The sequence below is a fragment of the Lissotriton helveticus genome, chromosome 11 (genome assembly GCF_964261635.1).
Source record: "Lissotriton helveticus chromosome 11, aLisHel1.1, whole genome shotgun sequence".
Taxonomy (NCBI): domain Eukaryota; kingdom Metazoa; phylum Chordata; class Amphibia; order Caudata; family Salamandridae; genus Lissotriton; species Lissotriton helveticus.
Genome location: NC_136072.1, coordinates 459,850,604 through 459,876,246, shown reverse-complemented (window position 1 = coordinate 459,876,246; position 25,643 = coordinate 459,850,604). Strand labels below are relative to the sequence as shown.

The 25,643-nt window shown below is 45.2% G+C and overlaps 1 protein-coding gene across 1 annotated transcript in view; it reads right to left on the bottom strand.

Annotated features, from left to right (window-relative positions):
- EFHD1 (EF-hand domain family member D1) overlaps nt 1-21,801 on the bottom strand; it is a 352,312-nt gene extending 330,511 nt beyond the window's left edge. The window contains exon 1 of the mRNA XM_078666004.1: nt 21,296-21,801. Coding sequence (XP_078522130.1) covers nt 21,296-21,579 — 284 coding nt within the window. The 5' untranslated portion in view covers nt 21,580-21,801. The remainder of the gene's footprint in view (nt 1-21,295) is intronic.
- Nucleotides 21,802-25,643: the final 3,842 nt, after the last annotated feature.

The following is a 25,643-nucleotide window of genomic DNA, read 5'->3' as shown; positions in this document are numbered from 1 at the left end:
AGCCTATTCTAAGGAAAGTATCCCTAATATATGATAACCATGGGATCTTATCATAGTATTCAAGGTTAAGACAATCTAGCAATATTTCCTTAGTAAGTTTCAGATCATCAGAGCGCCAGACCTTAATCCAAAGCAGCAAAGAAGAAACATGGATAATGTCACTCACAAATTCCAAGCCTACTTCAGTATGGCAAAAAAGATTAGAAGCGCTTGGAGGGACACATAAGAGGCGTTTTATAAACTTATTTTCCATTACTTGGATGTTATTGCAGGATTGAGTGCCCCATACACCGGCGCCGTATGTTACAACCAGGATACATTTAGCTTTGTATAAGGATTTCAATTCTGCAACCGGCCTCTGCCCCAGTTTGCTAGAAAAACGAAAGATAGCTTCAACCGTTTGGGTAGCTTTTTGTACACGCGCTGACATTAACGGATCCCAACTTAGGGTTTTATTGAATAGGTTCCCCAGATAGTTGAAGTTATCAACTTTCTCGATAGTAGAGTCCCTTACCACAAGCCTGCGAGATTTAACCCCTTTCGGGCCGCAGACCATAGCAAAAGACTTGGCAAAGTTGACCCTTAGGTCTAACCCCTGCATAAAAGTCTCAAAAGCATTTAAGCAAATTTGCATGCTATTTGCAGTTAGGGTCATTAGAACCGTGTCATCCGCATAGGATAGCATCGGTATGCGTTTGCCATTTACCTGGGGAAAATCAGCACAACTTTCTAACAAAAAGGCTTCCAACCCATTGGTATAGACCAGAAACAAGAAAGGGGCCAATATGCACCCCTGGCGGACACCCTCAGTTGATGGTATGGGCTTTGTCATCTCCCCTGTGGGGCCGAATCTGATCTTTACTGTGGTGGCAGCGTGGAGTCTGCAAAGTAATGTGACCAATGGCTCCTCGCACCCCATAGACTCCATTATTTGCCATCATTTTCCCCTGCAAACAGTATCAAAGGCACTGGATAAGTCCATGAAAGCCAGGTGGATACAACCACGTTTGGCTCTCGTGTACTTACCCATGATCAGCGCCAAATGTAGGCACTGCTCATTTGTGCCTTTACCCCGCCTAAACCCATATTGGGATTCGGCGATGATTCCATTGGATTCGGCCCAAGTTTCTAAGTAAGCCAGAATCACTCTGCCCATAAGCTTGCAGGACGCGTCTATTAGCGATATTGGTCTATAACAACTAGGATCGTCTTTGTTGCCTTTTTTAAATATCGGGACCAATACCGCTTCTTGCCATGAAGTCGGGATACGACCAACCACAACTGCTTTAAACAGAAGTAATAAGAGGGGTGCCCACACGTCAGTGTTATATTTAAAAAGATCCAGAGGCACTGCTTCCGGTCCTGGGGCTTTCAAAGCTATGCCCTTTCTAAGAGCAGCCTCTACCTCTGGAAGAGTCAATGAGAGACTGAGCGTTTCTGCTGATTCCCTCCATGTATCAGGGAGCCCTTCAAAACAGGAAACAAAAGAAGAAACCCCCTTAGGATTAAAAATACCCCCATAGTATGCCTCCCATATGCTCCCTGGAATGTGCATCTGCAAGGTTTCCTTTTGCTCACTTTTTAAACAAGCATTTGCAATGCAATAGGTCTCGCATTTTTTGCGAGTTTGAGCTATTGACATTGCAAATAACAATGCCTTTTATTTTTGTTTTCGTTATTAAAACATAAATACGAAAAGAAAACTAAAAGCCATTGTCATTTACAATGCCAATAGCTCAAACTCGCGTAAATGCGAGACCTATTGGCTATGCCAGTGCTTGTTTTATGTTTGAGACGGACCAGAGAGGTTTTGACCAGAGAAACAGTGCATTGGCGAAGTAGGAGGAGATGGTACAATCCGTTGTAAATCTGCCACGCAGTAAAGATTGTTATCAGTGTTGAAAGAGGCATCTGTGTTTTTTATTGCACCGTGACCATGTATTAGTAAATGATCCCATTAGAAAGTGCTCGCATACGGGTGGGGCGGGAGGCATGGGGGTTGGAGGTTAGAGGAGGGCTGTTTAACCATGTTCAGGGACTGCAAATTGACTCTTGTAGCGTTTTTTCTTTGAAAAAATGAAGGTGTAAGCACAGTAGAAGGTCCTTTAGCCTAAAAGCGTTAGAATACTAAATTAGCTTTGCAACGAAACTTAGGAACCTTTGGTTGCAAAGATAGTAAATTAGCAGGTGGAGCAGCGGGAACAGGTAGAATGCTTTGTAGTTGTGCAAAGCTATAAAGACTGATATCGTCCTTCTAAGAAGCATGTCTGTGTTTTGTCGAACCGAAAACAGTTGTCTCTGAAAGGAATCAATAGGAAAACACATGGTGGGGGCTGGTGGGAACGCAGGGGAGTGGGGTTAGGGGACTTTCTGTATTAACTATGTTGGGGTCATTGAACACGGTGTGCTGAATACATTACGTGCACTTCATTTATGTGCAAACAGGAAAACAAAATCCCTTCCATCTGAAATAAAAACAATTTAAGCCAAAGAACACAAAACAAATTGTAAAATAAAGCAAAGCCCTTTGGAAGAAAAAAACACACGTCCGTTCCAAACAGGGAACAAGGAGAAACACGAGAGACGGCCTGCGGCCGTCAAAGTGAAAGTACGGCCGGCGGAGGGCATTGCTGTGGGGAGGGGGGAGGAGAAATGCGACACGGCGGGCAGGGGAGGGGGCGGAGCGGGGAGAGCGGCATGAGGGTGTGAAGCAGCAGGGGCCTTTGAAGTGAAGCTAAGCTTCACTTCAAAGGTGTGGGAGGAGTGCTGCTGGTGATTGACTGGCGATTTGATGATGTGCACGCGCATTTTAGGTCAATGCGCTTGCGCATTGACCTAAAAGTGCACGGGCACAGCTTCAAATCGCCAGTGGAATCGCCAGTTAGGTAAACTCTCGATAAGCCCCTTTAGTCTCGCTCCGCTCAATGCGCATGCGCATTGACAGGTCGCGAGACCTAAAAAGGATGATTCACGACATCCCAAAAGAGTCGGCAATCTTTTAATTCTGAGGCTCTGCCCAAGTCGTCCCATGCCTGTCTTTTTAGTTCAGTTTTACGTTTAATGATGGTATCTCTATAAGTTTTCCTTGCCACTCTGACCAAATCCCTATCACGGGGCACCTGACGTAAGGCCTTCGTTAGGCTAGATTGTGCTCTGGAACATTCGGAATTAAACCATTTATGAGTATTACCCTTTTTCGCCCCCATTGGTTTCAGGAGATGGGAGGCCACATTTGTTAAAAGAACTTCAAAATTATCAATTATTAAATCCGGCTCGCTTGACGGCATTAAGCAGACTTCGAGCAATTGTTTATTTGATTTAAAAATCTCTTTCTCCAGGAGTTTTGCATCAACCTTATCCCACCTTAAGGTAACCCCCTTATTCTGACTAAACTTAATTGGATGTTCTGCAGTCTGCGTTCTCTTAAACGCAGGACACAGGCTCAAAACAAGTGGGTTATGATCACTTGTGGGATTAACCTGAATCTGGAAGTCTTTAACAAGATGAACATATTTTCTTGAAACTAAAACTAAATCTATAACACTCGTCTGGCCTCCCGCACCATGGAAGGTAGAAATACTCAACATTTTCGAGAAGGTAGACATATCCAGAACACAAAGATCATTAATGATTATGATATTATTTAAGGCCTCACCTTGCTTTGTATGCTTAAAATGTGCAAGCGGCTGCTCATCTAGTTCTACCAAGCCACAAACTCTTGAGCCACTGAACTTACACAAACAACAATTAAAATCACCTGCCCACATAATAAAAAGAGGAGATATACTATTTGTTGCTTTGCTTTGACAATCTCATCCTGTAGTCTTTGTATAACCACTGTAGATTGGGGGTCAAATATGTTGTAATACCAGTTGATTAGAAGCAGGGGGACCGAGAACAAACCCTTTAACACAAGTAATAGGAACCAAGGACATGACATCAATATCTCAGTTTTTATGTTGTCATATTTTACAGAGATGGCTGTCATAAGGCCACCCTTAGCTCTTCCCGATTGTGAGGGTTCTGCTGCAACGTTCAAAGATTGATAGCCATCTAATCCAGGGGAACCCCTACTCCATGTCTCTTGGAGGCAAACAATACCAAACGGTTCCACAAATTTTAACCATGCCTGGTCCTCTAGTCTCCGCGAAAGACCAGCTATATTCCATGAGATCAGACGAAATAAGTGGCCATCAGTCATACTATTTGGATCCTCCATATGTGTTGTTACTTGTAACTGAGTTACCACCTCAGCACTCTGGGTCACAACCACTGGGCTACTGCCTAAATCCAATGGAATAGATTCTACCTGACGGGGGGGGGGGGGAGTTTTTTCGCCGTGTGGCAAGATACCAGCAGTCTGCCACCCACCATCCATCTGATACCCATTTGGAGTTGGTGGTCAGTCCACCATCTCCAAACAGCTATATCTATTTGTAGTAGGAAATCCTCTCCAGTGGTCCCTAAAGGAAAGTTCTTGTGTGGGATATCTGGTGGAATTTCCTCCCCAATCCACCCTGGGAGTATATCTAATGGGGTTGCCACCCCAGTCTTCCCAATCTCTATCCAGTGCTCGGTTACCTACTCTTTGTCAATTTTGTCGATAACCTAAGTCATTGTGTGTCCCAGGAGGGTAAAAGAAGGAAAGACGTTTGATGTCTATTCCTTCAGTGGTGTTTCGGGGGCCCCAAGAGCAAATGTGATTCACTGTACGGGGGTCCTTAAAATTAACCAGTATACAGTCTCCCTGAATCAATTTCCTTCCATAACCCACCCAGGGGACTCTACGAACCGTTAAAATCTGGCTCGGGCGTAAGGTGGTAAAGGACGATTCTTATTTAGCCAGTGTTGAACCTTATTCATTAATGCCCAGGGAGGTTCGTCTGTGGTGTCAGACAACTCTGGAACCCCAGTCATCACTGCCAAGAAGGGGCTAGCCTCTGGGGGAAGATTGACGGGAGGTCTTATGTGAGATGTTTCCCTACGAGGGTCCCTATTATCATTCCTTGTGGGTGCTATGGGGGTATTACTAATCACCTTATGCTGCGCAGCAGGGTCTTTAGATTTTTCAATAATTTTCTTCTCTGCTGCTGTTGCAGGAGATTTAGGTAATATGGAATGCCCTGTAGCCACTGCTTTAGTTACCTTTGAAACCACAGGTTTGTTTGTGGTCAATTTGTTTCCTCCCTGCTTTAGAATCCCCGATGTTAATGGATCTTTCTTTTTGGATACACCAACTAGTTCGGCTAGTTGTCTTTCAATGCGTAACAAACTAGTTTCTAAAGGAGAGAGGTAGGATTTAATTAGCTCTCCCATTTTTATCAGAAGTAGGTTATCTACCCCTTGATCGATCACATTTTCATATTCACCCCCTACTGAAATAGTCAAAACATCAGTGGTCGTATTTCCCAGTAGCTCATTAATAGCAGGGTTTAATGAATTGATGTTTCTATTTTCCCCCTTCTTCTGTACGTGGTTAGTTACATTATTTCCCTGGTGCATAGCTAGATTGTGTGTCTTTTTTGCCCTTTTATTTTTCTGTTGATTCATTCTTTTCTTAACAGCCCCCTCCCTATTTCCTCTCAACTGTCTTGTGACCTCTGGTGTGGTTTGCAATGAAAGCTCTGGAGTTTTTTCCAGCTCTAGGCTAGTTAGAGAGTCCGATAGGCATACCGATGCTGATAGATCCACCACATTTGGTAGACTATGCACATCACTACTAACCTCTATTAAGGTGGGTTTCCTAGTTTGATCCGGTGTTTTGGCAGTAGCTAAATGGCCCAAAGAAGAACGTTTTTGGTAGGCAACTGCTAGATCTTGGGAGACTCTACGTTCAAGGTCAGCAATGCCTTGGTCAATGAAAGAGTTCGCCTTTATGAGGAAACTATCTAAGGGTCCTACTATCTGGCCCCCTTCAGCGGCAGTTTTGCTCCTGCTTCCGCGAGTGGTCATTTTCACAGGAGAAAGTATGCTAATCCAACCAACTTTCTAAGTAACACCATACACAAATATTTGATACTAGGGGCAGGAGAACATGCACACAAGTGTTGTAGCATACGGTAAGTGGAGTTAGACAGTGGGCCCGGTCCGGTCTTACACGGGCTACAACGGGCCCGCCCTTGGCCCGGGCTTAGCCACGCGCTGAGTCCCGCGCTGAGTCCCGCGCTGAGTCCCGCGCTGAGTCCCGCGCTGAGTCCCGCGCTGAGTCCCGCGCTGAGTCCCGCGCTGGGTCCCGCGCTGGGTCCCGCGTGCATGTTGCTAATACTCCTTTTAAGGGAGGAGACACAGGTGGGGGCGGGAAGAGGACCAGCTGCGGCCGGTCAGCGCCGCCAAGCAGGCTGGTCCTCGCAGTCCCGCCTCAGTCCGTATGTGGGGGAGATGGTAGCAGGCAAGTCCTCAGGGTCCCAGGCAAAAATACAGGACAAAGTTCCTCAGCCAGCGAGCGGCTCCCGCGAAGCGGGGGCCGCGAGGAGTGGCGTAGTGGGCAGAAAAGCCAAGCAAACGGTGTAGGACAAAGTCCGTCTCAGCAGCAGCCCTCCGTCCAGCGACCAGGAAAGCGAGGGCACCCACGTCTTATCTTCATGCTAGAAAGACCCTCCAGGCATCGCCTAGAAGAGCTGCTCCCTGACATTGTCAAAGTAATCCCTGGCACTGAAGTGAGGAGCACTACAAGCACACCTACTCCTAGCAAAATCTTAGTGAGTCAAGCCCATAGTTTTACAACTGGTACTGAAACAAAATGTGCTATAACATTAGGTGTGTGCGAAACATTTCACTCCGCCTGTGGAGTTCGCAGAGATTTGCCCACTCCGCTTGGAGCGCGGAGTTAGAGGAAAACTTCACCAACCACCGTGTGGTGGATTTTGTCCTTGCTTGTGGCTAGCCAATTTTGGCAAGCACAAATTTGCATCCCATGACATAATCTTTAAGCGCGTAAACACCTTCTCAACGTAGGTGGTTACAGCAAATCAATACCGTTCGCACTGAGAAAGCTGCCACTTGAATAGAAAATCTACTTGCGCAGCAAAGAAGCAGTGCCTTCTGGTGCACTGTGTACTGCCGTTCGAGCTGATTTTACACCACGGAACAGGCATCAGGCACTAAAAATCAGCGTGAGCAGCACAACGTGGCAAAATTTTGCTGCTCCCAAAACTCTGTGGACTCTCCCTGAGTTTTTAAATAACGCCGTAGAATTCCTCAGCATGAAATTCCACAAGTTACGCCCACCCCTATATAACATTTGGAGGGCAGCACAACAGCTACCCGAACAACATATGCAGACATACACCTTTTAATCAGCTGCTACCAGAACAACACATGCTTCAAAGCAACTGCTCCCAGGGTAAGACTTGCTCTAATACAACCAGACATGCAGTGCCAAAACTACTACCAGAAATATATAGTTTTATGGCTAGAGAGTAGTACATTTTCTACCAGTCAAAAATTTGCTTTCATGCACCTAAAGCAGGCGACTAATAGTCCAGGACTTGTTCTCACACACACAGTGTAGCACAATTGTTATGAGATAACGACAGGTTGTCACTGGCACGCTCTGAATCTTAACCGAAGTTCTAAGACAATCTTTTTGCCCACAATAATAGCCTTTACTTGTTAAACACATCTACTTTACAAATAATAAAAAGTGAATTCAGAACATTTTGCTTCCATCACACAGTTGGAGAAAATCAGACAGAGTAAAACATATGCCTAAATATTGGCAAGACTATTCAAACACGATTCTACCTTTCTCACATCTCTCTGCTTCACCTCATGCTCAATGGCAGCCACAAGCACTCCACAGCATGATCAGCGTGCGCCTCCAAGATTCACTCAGGCAGATGTGAACAATGTACACAGGTTTTATACAATCACTCAAGATGAAGGGAGCCAAAGGGTAAAGAGGGCTAACCCACTGCTCCATGCTGCCAGTGGGAAGACGCAAATGTGAATGACAATTTAACAGACCAATGGAAGAAGCCTACTGAACAAAAGACCCTCTCTATATGTATTTACTAGCAGCCCGTCCCGACGTTGTCCAGGTATACACACGCCCACAACGGAGTCCTGTGAATGCTTGTTTTGAAGGATTTCCGCTCCCCCTTTTTGCCGAATGGCCATTAAATGCCGCGCCGATTGCTGTATGGCCACACCCCCACATGCCCACAACGGAGCCCTGTAAACGCTTGTTTTACCTGATTTCCGCCCCCCAGATTTCCGCCCCAGCACAATGCACACGCTTGTTTTACCTCATTTCCGCCCCCAGCACAACGCACACGGCCGCAAGGCAGTACTAACATGTAGCATTGGCCACGCCCCCACATGTCCACAACAGATCCCTGCAAACGCTTGTTTTACCCGATTTCTGCCCCCAGCTTTTACCTGATTTCCGCCCCCAGCACAACGCACACGGCCACAAGGAAGTACTAACACGTAGCGTTGGCCACGCCCCCACATGCCCACAACGGATCCCTGCAAATGCTTGTTTTACCTGATTTCCGCCCCCAGCACAACGCACACGGCCACAAGGAAGTACTAACACGTAGCGAATGCCGCGCCCATCGCTGTATGGCCACGCCCCTACCACAACACACACACCCAGCACAACGCCCCGAGCACAACGCCCACAAGGGACCACTTTGCCCCTAAGGTTCTTTTACCCTTCGAATGTATATGGTGGCCAGCTCTATAGCCTATGCCCATCTGCTGCAACTGCCCTTTCCAATGCTGTATTGGGTGTTGTGATTGGTGCTGTGGTTCCTGAGATTATCCGCCTCAAAGGTTTGGGCGCGCTCTTTACTATATTAGTATAGATAGATGTATGCATATTTTGAAGAAACAATAGTCTGACGACAGCTATAACTGTCTCAAAGCCCGGACCTAAAAAGGAACACATTTTCTTAATTTTGTCCTGTCCAATAACTTAACAGGCAAATACGCTCTTAGTTGGAGATCCTCTCCTAGGCCCCGGCTACAATATGAATGCAGAGACTTCCATATCAAAATTAATTAAATCCATCTACCATTTTTGGAGCGTAATACTAAAATATACTACATGATTGTAAGGCAGTTTGCAGATACTAAAAATTCACGTAAATCAATTTCAGTTACACAAGCTCCCAAAAATCATTATTCAAGTAACAAGCATATGTAACACATAATCCAGTTAATCTGCCATGTCCAAAATAAATGTGTCCTGTGTGCATTATTTAGTAACGGAGAACCTCTTTCCTGCTGGTTCACAACACATATCATTAGTAAATTTCCTAAGGCAAATGTCTCAGTGATCTCCAGCAACAACCAACAATGAACCACTACTGCATAACTTTTAACATGTACCTACCAGTCATATTCCAAATGGAAAGGTGCACTGGGAAAAGTGTTCTCATCCAACAGATTCCATGCAACATGAAGTTCAAAAGAGAAGTCTTGAATGAAACGTGTTGGCTGGATGGTAAATGTACATTTTGGGATTTCAAGTGAAGAAGAAAAAAAATCAAAAGACTTCTTTTAAATACTGCATGGAAGCTTTTGGATGAAAACACTTTCCCCAGTGCACCTTTCCATTTGAATTATTATTATATTTCTGTTGGACAGAGACACGAAACAACGGCAGGTAGTGGAACAGTAGTGCACGGGACTCGGATTTGCTGAAACGTGAGGTGCAGTACCTAGGGTCCGCCATTGTGACATTGCTTTATGTACCTACCAGTCCTAAGTTCAGCCTTAGGGGCAATATCAGGGATTTCTCACCTACCTGCAATAGATCAATTTATTTTTAGGTTTCCAAACTTTCCCTCCTAGGTCTATCCGTTGATGAATTTTCTACCTGGTGAACATTCCATTCCTTGTAACAGGAGAGGCACTTCTCTCGAAAACCGATGTATCTGTGAACTTTATAAACCACGTTCAGCAGCATCTACCTTTAACAAACCCAGTGGTGTTTCAGACCCCGATTTCAGATTACACTTTATTTGACATACTTTCCTTTGAGAAAAGAAGTACTCTGTACAAGGTATTTAGACAGGAAATCACAAACAGCCAATATATTAAAATTAGTAAAAACAGGCAGACGTTTCAGAAAATCATTGTACAGCCACATCTATGCCCACTACCTAGAAAATAGGGGTAACCATAGTTGCACAAAGAACTTATGTGAAGTAGCACTGATTCACCATTTTGTCACTCTGGTGGGAGGAGGGGGATACATACAACACACAGAAGGTGATGAGAGCAATGCGTGCAAATATTTTTAAAGACTCAAAATTGCCCTGGGTAGCATTCTGACCAGTTGTTTTTCACCCACTGTGCCACTTTAGACAGGTGTCTGCCAAATGCAGATCAGTACTGTCCCTTGTCCTCATGGGAACAGTTCATCGCGAACTGCAAGGCGAGAACTCCTCCAGACAGGACCACAAGCAACCCCAGACCATTTACAGCCTTATTAGAACTTGTCAGGTAAGGCAAGCACAATTAAAATATACCCACTTTTGAGCATACCTATGGCCACTTAGGGCATTACATGAAACTCGCAAAGATGATGAGAAGAATGCTTGCAAAGAGTCTAAATCAGCGGCATTCGCATTGGAGTAGCATTCCAATCCATAATTTTTCACACACCGTGCCGCTCTACAGAAAGGGTCACCTTATGCAAATTAATAATGATCATGCTCCTCGTGGGTACAGTCCACCCCCAACATAAAGTCAATGTGAAGTATTGAAAATAGTTTAAGAATGTCAACAAGCAGACAGCTTTAATGAGATAAAAAATTGCTTTATAGGCACAGGTCCACGATAAAGAATAGAGTTAATGACTTAAATACAGAAAAAAATGGCTAGAACTAAAAATAGAAGAACATGAGGATTTCAGAGCCACAGCGATGCATATGCCACAACAAAGATTGATGTACTGGAAAGAGAGAACATTGACGGTGTACGTGGTAGGAGTTGTAATGATGTGCAAATAATATCAGTTATGGGGTTTCTTCTTTTTGCTCTTGCTTGTAGCTGGATCTTTTGTATGTGTTCCCTAAAGCTTACCAAGTCTCAGTCGGGCAGCTGAAATGTACAAGGCCTGAGAGGTGGGTGGGCTGTGTTGACAGTGCCACACACTCGACTAAGGCAAAACGGAGGCATACGACTAACGCAATGCAACACATTTGCTGTACATAATGGGTTAAATAAAATACCAAATCTTCAAAACCTCAGAGCCATTTCCATTACAGATTTAGGAGACACTTCTATGGAGGCAAAAGGGTACAGATTGCACCAGGGTTAACATTCGCAGTTTGGCTTCAGAAAAGGTATGGCAATGGGTTGAGTTCAGTCAAGGATGCTACTGCCAGTGGGCCCCACCGGCACTCATTTAATTGGACAAGGGACTCTTTTTGAGAGCTCATTAGTTTTTGTAAACAGGACAACACGGGTGACTGGCGAACTGCCTGAACTTACAGCCTTAGAGAGAGGGGGAAGGGTAATAGAGAGACAGGGACGGGAGAAGGAAGAGAGAGTGAGTGAGTGAGTGTAACTTTCTATTAAAGAGAGAAAGAGCATAAGTGAGTCAGAATGAATTGGAGTCTGGGTTTATGTGGAGTGGGTGCCCAGCACCAGGGTTTTTTAAGGACAGACTGAAATGGGCAATTACACAGGACCTGTCTTTCAAGTCCTTAACTTTTAAAGCAAACACAATGATTTATTCCTTGATAAAGCGAGCAAAACCCCATAAAGTGATTCAAGAGAGCAATGTTTTCACTGTTCAATGTCACACTGTTTACTCTCTTGTATTTCCTATGAGTGTTTTCTTTTCCCAGATGTTGTGCTTCTTTTCGTGTAGCATATGAGTATTGCATGGCACAAACTGTGAACTGAGTTATCTCTAGCTGTCAGGCGAGCTCGTGAAGTGGATCGGTGTTCATGACAGCACAGGTGAGGATTTTGGAGTAGAGTTGCGTTTGTCACACAACCAATTCTTCAGCACAACATTACTACTGATGTGAAGAAATGCGGGTAAAATAATACTCAAACGCAGGTAATGGGAAACAGTCGGTACAATGCGGGCACAGCCACATGTGTTCTGACTACGCAATCACTACCACACGCCTTAACCACGCATGTATGTGGTTAAGGCAGTGCACGGTCTAGTTTCAGCTTGGAGGAAGCAGGAAGAGAGGACACGGTGAGGTAAGTGGGTCTGGGGCCAGGTATTGTAAGGGTTGGGGCTAATTTGAATGGGTTGCGGGGTAGTTGAGTAGGGGTCGTTATTCAGGGCTTGGGGTGGGTGGTGTCGTTTTCAGGGCTGGGGATGTGGGGGGTCGTTTTCAGGGTTGGTGTCGTTTTCAGTGGTGGGTTCGTTTTTAGGGCAGGGTGGGTGTGGTCGTTTTTAAGGACTGGGGGTTAGGTCGTTTCAGAGCTGGGGGGGTCAGGGTGGTTTTCAGAGCTCGGCGAGTATTTTAATTAGGGCATTAGGGTATTAGGCCTAAGGGCAATGGTAGAAGTTGGGGTAGTTTAAGGGACAGCGAATGGGAGGGGATTGGGGTATTGTACATTAGGGAACAAGGTTTCAGGCCTCACGGCAGGGGGAAGGGAATGGTTAGTTAGGGTTGTTTTTAGGGCTTAGGAGAGGGCGGGTTGTTTTTAGGGCTCGTGGCAGGGGTGGGGGAGGGTCAGGTAGTTTTTTTTAATTAGGGGTTAGGGTTTTAGCCTAAGAGCAGTGAAAGGGGTTGGGGTAGTTTTAGGAACAGAGCGGGGTGTGAGGAGGTAAGGTAGTGTATGTTAAGGGTTAGGGACAGCATGGGGGTAGGGGTATTTGGACCTCAGGGCGGTGGAGGGACAGGTAGAAGGTTTTTAGCTTAGGGCAGGGGTCGCGACCTTAGCCACGCTCACCACTTTACCATTCATGCCTTTACCACGAAATTGCATGATAAAGGAATGCGTGGGTAAGGTGAATTTGTGGTTTGCGCTGCGTGGTAGAGGCACACGTGTTTTAGCCATGCGATCCTCTATCATAGAACTGCAGGCAATATCAAATGCAGGTATTATCAAAAAGAATAAAAAACGTCCAGCAAAGGGCACAATTCTCAACCTCCTCTTGGCACTCTCCATGAAGAACTGACCATAATCGATACTTGCACTGGTTATAGTCCCTTATTATTTCAGCAAGATAACTGTATAGTACAACCTCCAATTTGCTCTCAGGAATGTATGTTACACGAGGGGCCTTGGGAACTTAAGCAATCAAGGCAATACTTGTAAAAAATACTGCTTGCTGTTCATGGAACCTTGGGAACGCTATTCTATTGCGAGCTCGGGGAATTGCGAAGTACTTCTTTTTCAGTCTTTGACTTTCTAGGAGTTCTCAGGCTGAACAGTCAGGCCTTGCTCTTGTCCAGTTAGGGAGATGTGGCGAGCGCTTCCAAAAACCTGCTACATTCAGTGAAAAGTGTATAAACACACACACCATACCATATCTACATTTATGAGGACCAGTCATTGACAGTAATTGGGGTCCATATTTACTATTCTAACTCCATACATGTCTGATACTGGGGTTGGGTATATTTAGACCAAAGTAAATATAACTGCACTTTGTTTTTTGATGCTCTCACTTGAAAAAATGTATACACACTACCGGTACTGGTCTCCAAAACATTATGGTTCTGACAGAGATAGTGTTTATATGGCTTAGTCAAGGTTTACCAACATTGGCAAGACTAGTACGGTCCAGTCCGCAGAGTGGGTGAATCATGTGTATAATACATAACACTATATATATATATATATATATATATATATATATATATATATATAAAAAACACACACACACACACACTTCTGCTCACTTACCAGGGAAAGCCATTAGGCAGACTTCCAAAATGGGGTCCAGTTGAAACCGACCTCACCACACAGCTATCAATGTATATAGGTTTATACCAATGTATTAAGAATTAACTTTCTTATAAAAAAACAGGGCCCATAAACATGGGAAAAAGTACCCCAACCTAATAAGATAAATTCACTGAAGGTACTAACATGTTGTCTAACCATATGCACAACCCTATATAACTCTTTACTCTCATGCTGGATTTAAATGCTACCTGGAAACGTGGTATTGTACCCTTTACCACATGGGTATGATGCATGGTAATTAGTCATACGCCTCAAAGCACAGTATTATCACTTTCCAGCATGGTTGCCACATGCTTGATAGAATCCCACTAACTAAACCCTGCCCTATTATGTATGCCTGGGTTTGGATCCTTTCTTCAACGCCATCAAACATGTAATAACAGAACAGAAGATGTATCGATTTCAATGTAGAAACTGAACTTCAATTCCAGTTCACTATCCGGAGCCACCACCAGAGCAGCCAGCAGCTCCGCCTCCCAACTGCTTGAACCCGAATCCTCATAACCAGACAATCACAACGGATTCAAAACAAGAGTGCTCCCATTTGTAATTCTAATTTTAAAAAGCCATCATATTTCAAAGTCAATGCTCAGTAGAACATCTATTATTAGAACATCGCTCTTATCAGCCGAATGTCATACTTTTAACCCTCTGACTGCCCTTGGGATGTATAAATACATCATAAAATACATTCAAATGCAAGTAACCTTTGGCAGTAAAATGGCACAGTACAGGATTTGTGGACAATCTTTAAGAATAAGAAGAGATAAATGTATTTTCCCAAGAAGCCTTTCCAAGGCTGTGTTTTTCTGCACTGTGCGCGTCCTCTTTAAACTCACACAAATTATGCAACAACGTGTGGTTTACAAAATCAGCAACGATAGTCTTTGTAATCATATACTCAGACCTGACCAATTAAAGTAGCTAAAGCTCTATTCAGCCAGACCCGATAACAGAAAAGTGTGAGACAGCTGGAAGAATGGATGGGGTGTAGAGAAAGATGAGGAAAAGGGGGAAGGGCTCGTAGAGAGAGATAGAAAAAATTGAGCGAGAGAAAATAGAGATCAGGTAAAATATAGAAGTGATAACGCAAAATGGAAAGACTTGTAGCTAATAGGAAGGAAACAGGGACAAGCATTTGCAATGCAATAGGTCTCGCATTTGCGAGAGTTTAAGATCTTGGCATCGAAAATGACAATGCCTTTTAATTATCTGTTTTGATAATGAACACATAAATAAAAGGCATTGCCATTTACAATGCCAATAGCTCAAACTCTGGAAAAAATGCGAGGCCTATTTAATTTAAAAGAAGTGATCACCCTTGTCCTGGGCTGCTTGGAAAGTGAAAGAGCGCAAGGCGCGCTGAACTTTGCAGGAAAGCATGTCGTGCCTGAAGGAGGAGGAACTCATTAAAGAAATAGTACTTAAAGACTAAATAAGACATACCGTGTAACAAAAGAAGCAAAAGGGCCAGTCCGCATGGGAGGTTACAAATGAAGACAAGGCAGTACTGAGGAGAGACTAACAAGCCTATTAACAAATCAGAAGTCAGCATTTGCAAAGGACAAGCTAATGAAAAAAAATATGGGTGGAGCTTCAAGTCCATACTCGAATACAGCATGCCTCACAGAGCAGCGCATGCGCTGCCCAGGTTCAACCTAAAAAACTATTAGATAAAATGGGATAGGAATAGTAAAGGAAGAAGAAATATACGGGGTTGTCTAGTAAGAGTGAAGAAATAAAGAGTAAAGGGTGGCAAAGAGAAGAGACAGCTAGACTAAAAAAATGAAAGGAGCCAAACTAAATGGACATGAGGAGACTGCCGACAAGAGAGAAGCAGAGTCAAACAGAAAGAAATCCAAGCGGAATAAGCACAATAGGCGCAAGAAGAGCGGGGAGGAGTCAGAAGTATAAGAGAAGAGGAAATGAGACAGGAGTTTTGAGACGACTCAAGATTAAACACCTGACTGAACTTTCGATTTAGACTATCACTCTTTTACTGTATACATTTACAATTATGCTACTGTATGACCTCAAGTAGTGTAGTGCATACTGAATCTGTAATCTATCCGTATAAATTAAAACGTATTATTAATATATAAAATAAAGTACAAGAGAGAACAATACAAGAGGGGCGTGAAGTCCAAAAAGTAAAGGAAATGAAAGGAGAAAGGCGGTAAGGGAAACAGAAGAATGGTAGAGGGGAGAAAAGTACAGAAGGAAAGAAGTACAGAAGTAGAGAGGGGTGGAAGGAACAGTTGTGGAAATAGGGGGAAGAGAAAGGAGACGTGCAGAGAAATGGGAAACAGTAATGTAGGGCATACAGGTGTGCAGAGAAGGACAAGAAGGAAGGCAAAAAGGTAGAGAAGAAAAGAGGAACATGTAGAGGGACAAAAAGGGAGGTCAAAGGTGCAGAAAGAGGAATACAAGGGGGAAAGTAGTGCACGGAGAGGGGACTGGAAGAATACGGGGAACATAAAAAAACAAATGAAAGAGTACGTGGGGAGAGACCAGGGGGGAGGAAAAGAGTACAGTAAGGAGTAGCAGGCATACATGCAACAGTCATGATTTACGTGGGAGATTCACGAATTTTAAAGCCAAAAAGTGCTTTATTTTAGCTTTCTCCCCCTAAAATTGCTTCCGTTTAAAACCTAGTCATTGGGAATAATACATAACCCCCTTTTTTTATCTACCTCTTTCCTGTTTCGAAATGTAAGCATGTGTGAGCTTGGGCAGTGTCAGTCTGGCCACTTGGCTTACCAGGCTAATGCCCGATCGGCTGACAGCATTATAGGCTTTAGGCGCGGTGCCACTGTGGCTTAAGGCTTCTTCACTCACAGCAAGGGATCACCACAATCATCCTTATTAGCATCGCTAAAGATAAACAGGTTCCTTAAGCTGCGGAGTGCATGACACCTTCTGCGCTTCAGCCTCGCCCTCTTAAACACACAGCACAGCTCGTGCTGCCAGTGTGCCGCTCTGCGCAAGAGACACCCAGCCCGGTCACAAGGCCGAAGGAACTGCTGCAGAAAGAAGCGCCGCCCTGGCAGAAAACTTAACCTCACTCTGCAGTCGCAAACACACAGAAGTGACGGGAAAGTCACGAGTCTGTGACTGCAGACCAGGGAGGGGGCGCGCAGTGGCGTAGCCAGTGGGTCACGGGCCCTATTGCAAGGAAAAGAAAAGACTCCGTCGCCGCTGTTTGAACTTTGAAATACAGCAATCACATGAGTGCAGTGCGCCCCGGTGCCACTGCACCTGCCGCACAAATGGAAGCTACGCGCCTGGTGGCACGGGCAGATCAGGAAACAGAACTGGATCAAATCTGTCAGTAACGTGACCTTGGTATTAATGAAAATGAAATTACTTCCTCGTATGCTGCCCCAGATCAGAGGAAAGACGGGAACGCTACTCTGAAGATTTATCCTGCACAATGGCTGGCGAAGGAAATCTTAACAAATGACCGCAGGATTTGCATAATGTTGGGTGAACTCCCAGAAAAGACAAAGGAGTACGTGTCAACGTGCCATCAATGACATACAACCCCTTATGTGAAGCTGTTGCAATAACAATGGTCCCACACGAGCTTTGGTAACAGCTGTAAACACATAATTGAAGACAATAAACCGTTATTGTACTGTTGAGTGTGGAGAAGATAAGAACAGACTGAGATGAGAACAGGGAGGTGTTTGAAGGTGAACCAGGGCACAGAGAGCCCAGCAGCATCACAGGGACAGCAAAACATGGCTGCATTAGGCTGCACAGAAGGGGGTAAAAGAATGGACAGAGCGGAAGAGGAATATAAATTAGAGATTCTAGAAAAAGAGAAAGAGGGAGCTAGTGGGAAGTGGGATAAAGGCATGAGTAAAGAAAAGAGTTGCAGGCAGGGCCGGCCAGGCCATTTAACTCACTGGCCATTTGCCTGGTGGACTGGGTCCTTTAGAGGTTGTCCTTTGGCGTTCCAGGAATGCAGCTGGCGCCCGTGACACCGAGCGGGGTATATGCAAAAAGAGAGAGAGGAAGCAAAGAGAAACAAAGATGAATGAAAGTGAGTGGAAGGGAAGAGAGAGAGGATTGATTAGAAATATAGGAGAGAACAAGAGGCAGAAAATGGATGGAAGAAAGAGAGAGAAATGAAGAGGGCCAATGGAGTGGGGTGGATTAGAATATTTTTGCCATGGCTGTTTTTGGTTACGAGTCCGAGCCTGTTAACCAAGGGCGGGCGAAGAATTCTGCTCCGCTGGTGGATTTGTCGGAGTTCCACACAACTCCGCAAAGTGACGTGGAGCAGAGGTTTTTCTCTCACGCGGCTCGCCAATGTTAAGTTGGCGAGAAAGAAAAATCGCACTAGACCTTCTCCAGGATTTTTCAACACAGGCCGTTGCTGCACACTCTGCCTCTGCGGATTTCCAGAGTTTTTTTTAAACTTCGCTGGGTTCCGCGGAAAAGAACTCCGCGCAGGCGTATGACTATACATATAAGTTCCATTTTTCATTTTTTTTTCTTTTTGTATAAAATGTACAACCAAACACGTTTTTCTTTCCTAATGGTTGGATTAATCAATTGTACTCATTGTACGTTCATCAGGAATGGTCTTTCTGTAATTAGTCAATTAACCGATCTTTAATTCAACAGAACTCTTTCAATTACTTCCTAGTGCATTTTGCACTAAAAGTACTTCATCAGGGAACATGGGAGATCATAAGCCTGGTCACTGGAACCTCAACAAAGCGAGATTGTGTTGCAATCCTGTTATGAGAAATTATGAAGACTGATCAAAATGAGTTCAGAATATTAAAGGAATTGTGCCATTTACCATGAGAGTGCAATGGGTGACAAGTGGGATAAAATGAGTAAAGAATAATAGTTAAAAGAATTGCAAAATTCAGCATGAGAGTGCTAGGAGTAATGAGTGGTAGATTGTCCACAAATTAAGGATATTATAACAGTGCATGTTGCCAGGGCACTGCACCCATGCATCATAGATATTCAACATAGATGTCGGCTAAAACATACAAAAATAAGCAAAGGAATCAATAATAAAAACTAAGAGTGTACACTGGTCACACTGTTATTTTCTCACATGGCACCAGAAGCCATGGTCCCTTCAGAAGCTCAGCAGTGTGTCTGCAGGAGCTCAATGGGTCTCGTGCATGGAGAGGATTCAATTTTCAATTACCATTTCCATACCATCATTTTACAGCAGAAACGTTCCAGAAATGAACGTTGAATAACATGTGCAGAGTGGCTCTTCTCAGCATTTTGTTGAGGACCCTGTGTTGTATTATGAGTGGTCTGGGTAAGCACAGTTGATTAGAAGTATAGGAGGAGAGCAGGACAGGAAGAGTTTTCAGGGGGAGAGAGTTCAGATACAGAGAGCACAGGTGAGAGGAAGGCCTAGGGTGATCACCTCATTCCTTTCCAGTCCTGGGCTTTTCTGTATGATAGCCTAACTCATTCTGGGTGTTGTAGTCTTGCTGTGCTTCTATTGAACTAACCAGTTTAACAAACTTGAATCAATAACTTTTAAGAGAAAGGTTCAGGACTGGAAACATTAGGCCTGATTTAAAGTTGTGTGGCTAGAGTACCCGGTTGCAAATGTGATGGTGTACCCTGTCCACTAAACACTTGGTGCGTTTTCCTTATTTACAGTTTGGCGGCCCTAAGTATCCTGTCGAAGGAGCCCCCGCTGGCTCAGTTGAGGGAGTACTTTCTCCAACAGCCGGATGGAGTAGGGGCCATCAGAGGAAGAATTTACACCATCTGTCCTATTTAGAGTGGACAGTATAAAGCATTTCTTTTCCTGTCTGTCACTGCCACGAACAACCTGGCAGAAAGGGGTATGAAAAGAACAGTAGCGACCCCAACAACCTGGGAGAAAATTACGATAGTGTAAGGGCCATTCGTTTTTTTTTTTAAACTCCTGAAAAACTCCTGCTTTGGGAGTTGTTTTAGAAAAGCAAGACGCCTGGTCGCCATGGTTGACAGTGGCATCCGTCTAACTTTTCTTACATTGACTGGAACCGCCATTATGGCAGTTCTAGTCAGTGTACAGAGTTGCAGCTCAGAGACAAGTCTAAATTTGGTAGGCAGAGGACCCTCCGAATTCAGGAGGTGTACTGTCTTCTGCCATCCCAATGCATTAAACTCTATCAGCCAAACTCTAAATCATGCCAATTGTCCATAATGCCCTGGAGTGAGGGAGTCGCCATAGGGACAGCAAAGGAGTAATGGCCTACAGAAAAGAAGATGGAGGTACAGGGGAAAGACCAAAATGTAGGAGAAGAGATGGAACACGAAAAGGATGTACTGGTCAAAAATAGTACATGGGGCGGAGGGAAGGGGGGGGAGGGAATGAGGGGAAGATATAAAGTGGAATAAGTGACAAGAGCACAGTGCTGGAGGATATGTACATGAGCAGCAGCATAACACAGGGAGGCCCCAAACCTCAAGGGATCCCCCAACCTTTTGGGAGAATCCTATTCAGCCGAAAGCCGATGAATATCAGGGGTCCCTCACCTCATGCTGCAGGGAGGCCCCATCATTTTGCATTACTCCAAAACATAGGAGAAAAGAATTCCAGGCGTAGCATGTGAATGGAGGAGGGATACAGGAAGGGAGAAACCCATGTGGGGAGTGCGCAGATCAAGGGAAGCATACAGAAGGGGTTAAAGAAAAAGATATAGAGGAAGAGGGTATGAAGAGAGGAAAATAGCAACGGAGAAGTGGAAAAAAGTACGATGGGAGCAGTGCATGAAAAAATAGGTATGGGGAGAGAGTAGTAAGTGCAGGAGTGCATAAGTGTGCATGGATATAGAGTTGACATTAAGAGCGAGATGGGAAGAGATTTCAGGGAAAGGTAATCCGAATAGGTTGCTTCAGAATAGCACGAGAAGGGACGTGCACTACCAGGTAGCTACTACAGTCCGCAGCAAGTAGTACACAAAAAAGGTTACAACTACAGGGGTGAGTGCCTGAGCAGCAGCACGGTCCCTTCTAACATACCTGTCAACTCACCCGTCCTTGGCGGGTATCACCCTAGCACCCCCATCATAGCCTTCCACCTGGTCTCCCTCTTGGCAAACTTGCATCACTCTCAAACAAAATATTTTTCCCCTATCCAGTGTAATGGGTAACCTTTTTTGCAAATCTGTATCACCCTCTATTCACTTTAATGCGTCACCCTCATAACCTTCGCGCCTCACCCTCGTCGAGGGCCAACTTGCTGACAGGTATGTAAGGAACAGCGGGGCTTTGGCGTGCACCATCCCCGCTGCAGAACTAGGTCCGGGCGCTCGCGCGTGAATGGATAAAGACACTCATTGTGCTCCTCGGCGTGGCCCTGCTTGTCAATAAAGCATTATTGTGTTGCGCGGGTGCGCTACTCACTCACAGTCTGAACATGTCCTCCATGTCCTTGACCTGCTTGCGGCTGAACTCCTTGAACTCCGTGTAGGGGTTGAAGACCCGGCTCTGCCGCGGCCGGGCGCTGCCCTCGTTGATGTCCTGCCGGCGGCTCAGCTTGGCGCTCAGCTCCGAGTCGGCGCTGGCGGTGGGCGGCTTCTCCTGCGGGACCTCCTCCCCGGCGAGGGGCGCGCTGTCCTCCGGGGCCGGGGGCTCCGCGTCCCCCAGCAGCAGGCGGCGCTGCAGCTTCGAGGCCAGCTCCTCCGAGGCCATGGCGGGGTCTCCTCAGCGAGGCACGGTCGAGGGAGGGGCGGTTAGGGGCGGCGGCGAGAGCCAGGCTGTCAGGTGTCCGCGGCTAGAAGTTTATTCTCAAAGTCTGAGGGGCTGGAGGGTGGACCGAGCGAGGGCAGGGGACGGCTGGGAGGCTCCCGGAGCCTAGAGTGCTCTCGCAGCAGGCGTGAGCTCACTCTGCTGGCAGGAGAAAATAGTTCACACAGAACCGCTACCCCTCCCACCAGCAGGGGAGCACATGGCACGGAGCCGGTCTCGCCCACTCCGGGGAGAGGGACACGCAGCCCGCTCGCCTCGCCCTTGAGGTAAACAACGTCCCCTAAACGCAGCACCTAAAACTGTGGAGGCAACCTCAGCCGCCCCTCTGACAATCACCCGTTTTTTTTCGCCCTGTCAGCGGTGCAGCCTGGAAATGCTACCAGCTCTGCACACCTCCACCTTTTAAGAAGAGGAAATCTGCTCTCCTTCATCATAACCAGAAGAAAAGTAAACAGTATACTCTATTTACTCACCCTTTCCGGTGATGAAGGAAATATCAAAATGACCCTCCCCTATATGCACATCTTTTGCCTCAGCAGTTGCCTTTGAAGGAGTGAAAACTTGTTCTCCTCACCTTACGTCTGATGGCATAAGTGCCACCTGTTCTCTTCGCCCCACCCCAAGGGTTGCCTCCTGCGTTTTAGTGCCCTGGCTGGTACAAAAATGAGAGAAATCAACTAAAACCGCCATTTTTTAGCCCTTATCTGTACTTACTTCAAACAGAAATTATGAATAGAAAGCACTTTAAATGTGTTTTAGAACTGCGTTAATGATCCATGACTTAAAAGGCTTGTTACAAATAAAAACATGCAGTTTTGTTTAAAGTCCTATATAGTATCATGTCCGTGTCTTTGCAGAGGTTTTAAAACAACAACGAATAGCAGGTATTTCGCCTGGGAAAATGTGGAAACCCTACCCCTCCCCGATGGAGGAGAAAGACAACCTGTTCTCCTTACCTCACCCTTGAAGGGAAACACAACCTGCTCTCCTCATGTTACTTCGGGTGGAAGGAAATGCAATTTAATTATCTTATAACTACTTATTGAGAGGATAAAGGCCTCTTCTCCACATCCCACTGAGGCAGCCAAACGAGAGATGAAAACCTCCATCCCTCACCTTACCTTTGGTGGAGGAAATGTATACATGTCAGCCTCTTGACTCAAAAATGCAGGGCAAGTTAGGCGTTTAAGAAGAGGATCCCATTAAGGCGAAAAGAGAATGAACTGTTTCTTGGAGGATGTGTAAGGCCAATTGAGCTATTTTATTTGTCAGGCCGGCAAATAGAAGTAAAAAGAGGATGAACTGGAAAATGTGGTGAGTTGACGGGCATGGGTAAGGCAACCTTTTCACCGCACCCTAACCTTAATAAAGTGGAGTTTTTTTCTGATGGAGAGGAAAGGTAACATGCTAGATTTATCTAAACTTGAATGAAGACAAAATGCTCAGATTACCTACTGCTAATTTTCATTACCTCAACGTCCGTCTCTCGTTGCAGTCATTACTGAGGTATACCAAAGTAAAACAAACATTGGAAATGCAATAGGTCTCGCATTAGGAAAGTTTGAGCTATTGGTCTTATAAATGACATTTTTTTTATTTATGTGTTGTTTTTTAAAATAGCTAAATTAATAGCTTTGTCATTTACAATGCCAATAGTTATAACTTTCGCAAATGTGACACCTATAGCATTTGTAATGCAACATGTTTTGTATTTACGTGACTTAGACGTATTGATATAAAGGGCTGTTTTACATCAAAGTTCTCTGAAACGCATTAGGTCAACCTGGCCAGCTAGTGGCTCTAATATCTAATGTGGACCCCGTACTATCGAAATGTATACCACATGCCGTGTGCGTGCTTACATAAAATACATTATACCGCCCACATATATCGTCATTATTTCCAGAGCGATGACAAACTGGTGTAAACTACAAGGCACGCGAAATGCGGCTTGGACTGGATGCTGTACAGAAACAGGCTATCGCGGTTCAAGCTCTAAGTGTGTTTCACACCCGTTGATAGTAACAAAGCCGTCGAGTGTGTGTTTAGATTGCCCAAACTCCGCCGGGCAGAGTGCCGAAGTGCATTTTTTAGGTTAAAAAATATGATTACATAAGTTATGTGCACTTGTGCGGGACACGTTTTTTAAACCAAAAGGCGCATTTAAAGTGTGCTGTTTTACAATGCCTCCCAGGCCTTTCCTACCGAGCTTGTACTAACTAGAAGCGTCACATGGCACATGAAAAGCGTCACACGGTACTTGAAAGGAGATCGAGCTGTGATCCGTGTGTTTCTTGGAAGAACTGAGTTTCAGTAAATTGAAGGGAAATAAACATGGAAACATAGGATAGAAAACATACATGTAGTCTTATTAGTAGCGGTTTCGAGAGACGATGGGGCCTCGTTTACTGTCTTCCTGGCTCGATGCTGTTTGGGAGGTGGGAGGGGGGAGTGATAGGGATGTAAGCGCTAGGGGCACGTGGGAGGAGAAGTAGGAGAGTGGTGCAGGTGGGGGGCGGGGAGCGGAGCCTTTGAAGAGACAAATGGTGGTTTGTGGCGTAGGAGGCTAAGCTGGGATGACTCGCGGTATCTGTTGATTACAATAGGTAATTAATAGCAAAGTTTCAGACTTTTTTATTTTAACTATGAGGAACGTACATGAGCCAGCATCCAAAGCCTGTATGTCAGAGACCCTTTGTAACTGGCGAACTGGGCATGTACTTGCTTGGGTTAGCGTCATAAGCCTGGTGTGTTTTGGAGCTAACAGCCTGGTGCCTCGAACTCCCCCTAAGTGGTGATAATTAACTCCCACCATGAAATGTGTGAGGTGCTGCTCGATTTTTTTTATTTTTTAAAAGACCCGACTGGATACGAATTCTGAAGTGTTGGGGAGGGCTGTCGACTTTGAAACAGATGAACAAGCCTGGAGTTTAGGCGCCGGCTCAACATTCGGCGATTCTGGGGAAACCACTTAATCTCCCGTGCCTAAATATGAATGTGACTTGTGTAATTGATTTTTAAAAAATCTAGGAGCACGCATGCCACACCGCTCCTGCGCCAATTACATTGGCTTCCCATCAAGCAGAGGTAATGTTCAAAGGCCTATGCCTTTCGCATAAGGCAGTATATGGCAATGCGCCTAGTTACATCAAGGCCAGACTGTTGCGGTATACACCCAGGAGGGCACTGCGCTCATCCGAGGATATTCTGTTGGTCAGCCCACGTTTCCATCTGTCCACTTTGGGTGGACGTGCCTTTTCGACCGTACTCCCAGCAGTCTGGAACAAACTGCCATATCGCCTTCGGAAGGAATCTAATCTATTGCCGTTTCGTCGGATGTTAAAAACTGTGCTTTTCCAAGATGCATGGGATGTGCTATAAATTAGTTGCCTGTTTCTGTCATGTTCAGTGTCTCCTGTACAAGCGCTTAGAGACCTATAGGTGATAATGCTTTATTGTTCTCTTTTCTTTTCTCTGCTGCTGCTATGCACTCCCTTGCCCTGGCGGTGCCTTCCGTTCTTTCTACACTAGCGCCAAGGAACTGTATAGTGTACGTTGCGCTTTACAAATACCTTTCACATCACATCACATCACAATGCGCTATATAAATTGAATAAATAAATAAATAAATGTAACTGATGCTCATGTAAAGGCTCCAATACCTCCGGGTCGAGTTCGCGCTATATAAAACTGGGAAAGAAAGTTATTTTGTAATTTCGGTCTAAATGTGCACACAGTTGCAGTAACTCTCATTATGTCAACCCAACATCCTACATTTACTATTCGCGACATTTAAGAATAAAAATATAGCAGGGAGAGAGAGGGGAGGTGCTGGTGGCTGGGGAGGGGGAGGAGAAATGCGAGTAAGGCTGTGTGCGGGGAGAGAGTGGGGAGGTGCTGGCGGCTGGGGAGGGGGAGGAGAAATGCGAGTAAGGCTGTGTGCGGGGAGAGAGAGGGGAGGTGCTGGCGGCACCAAGCTGGGGAACAGATGGCGATGGCTGGAGATT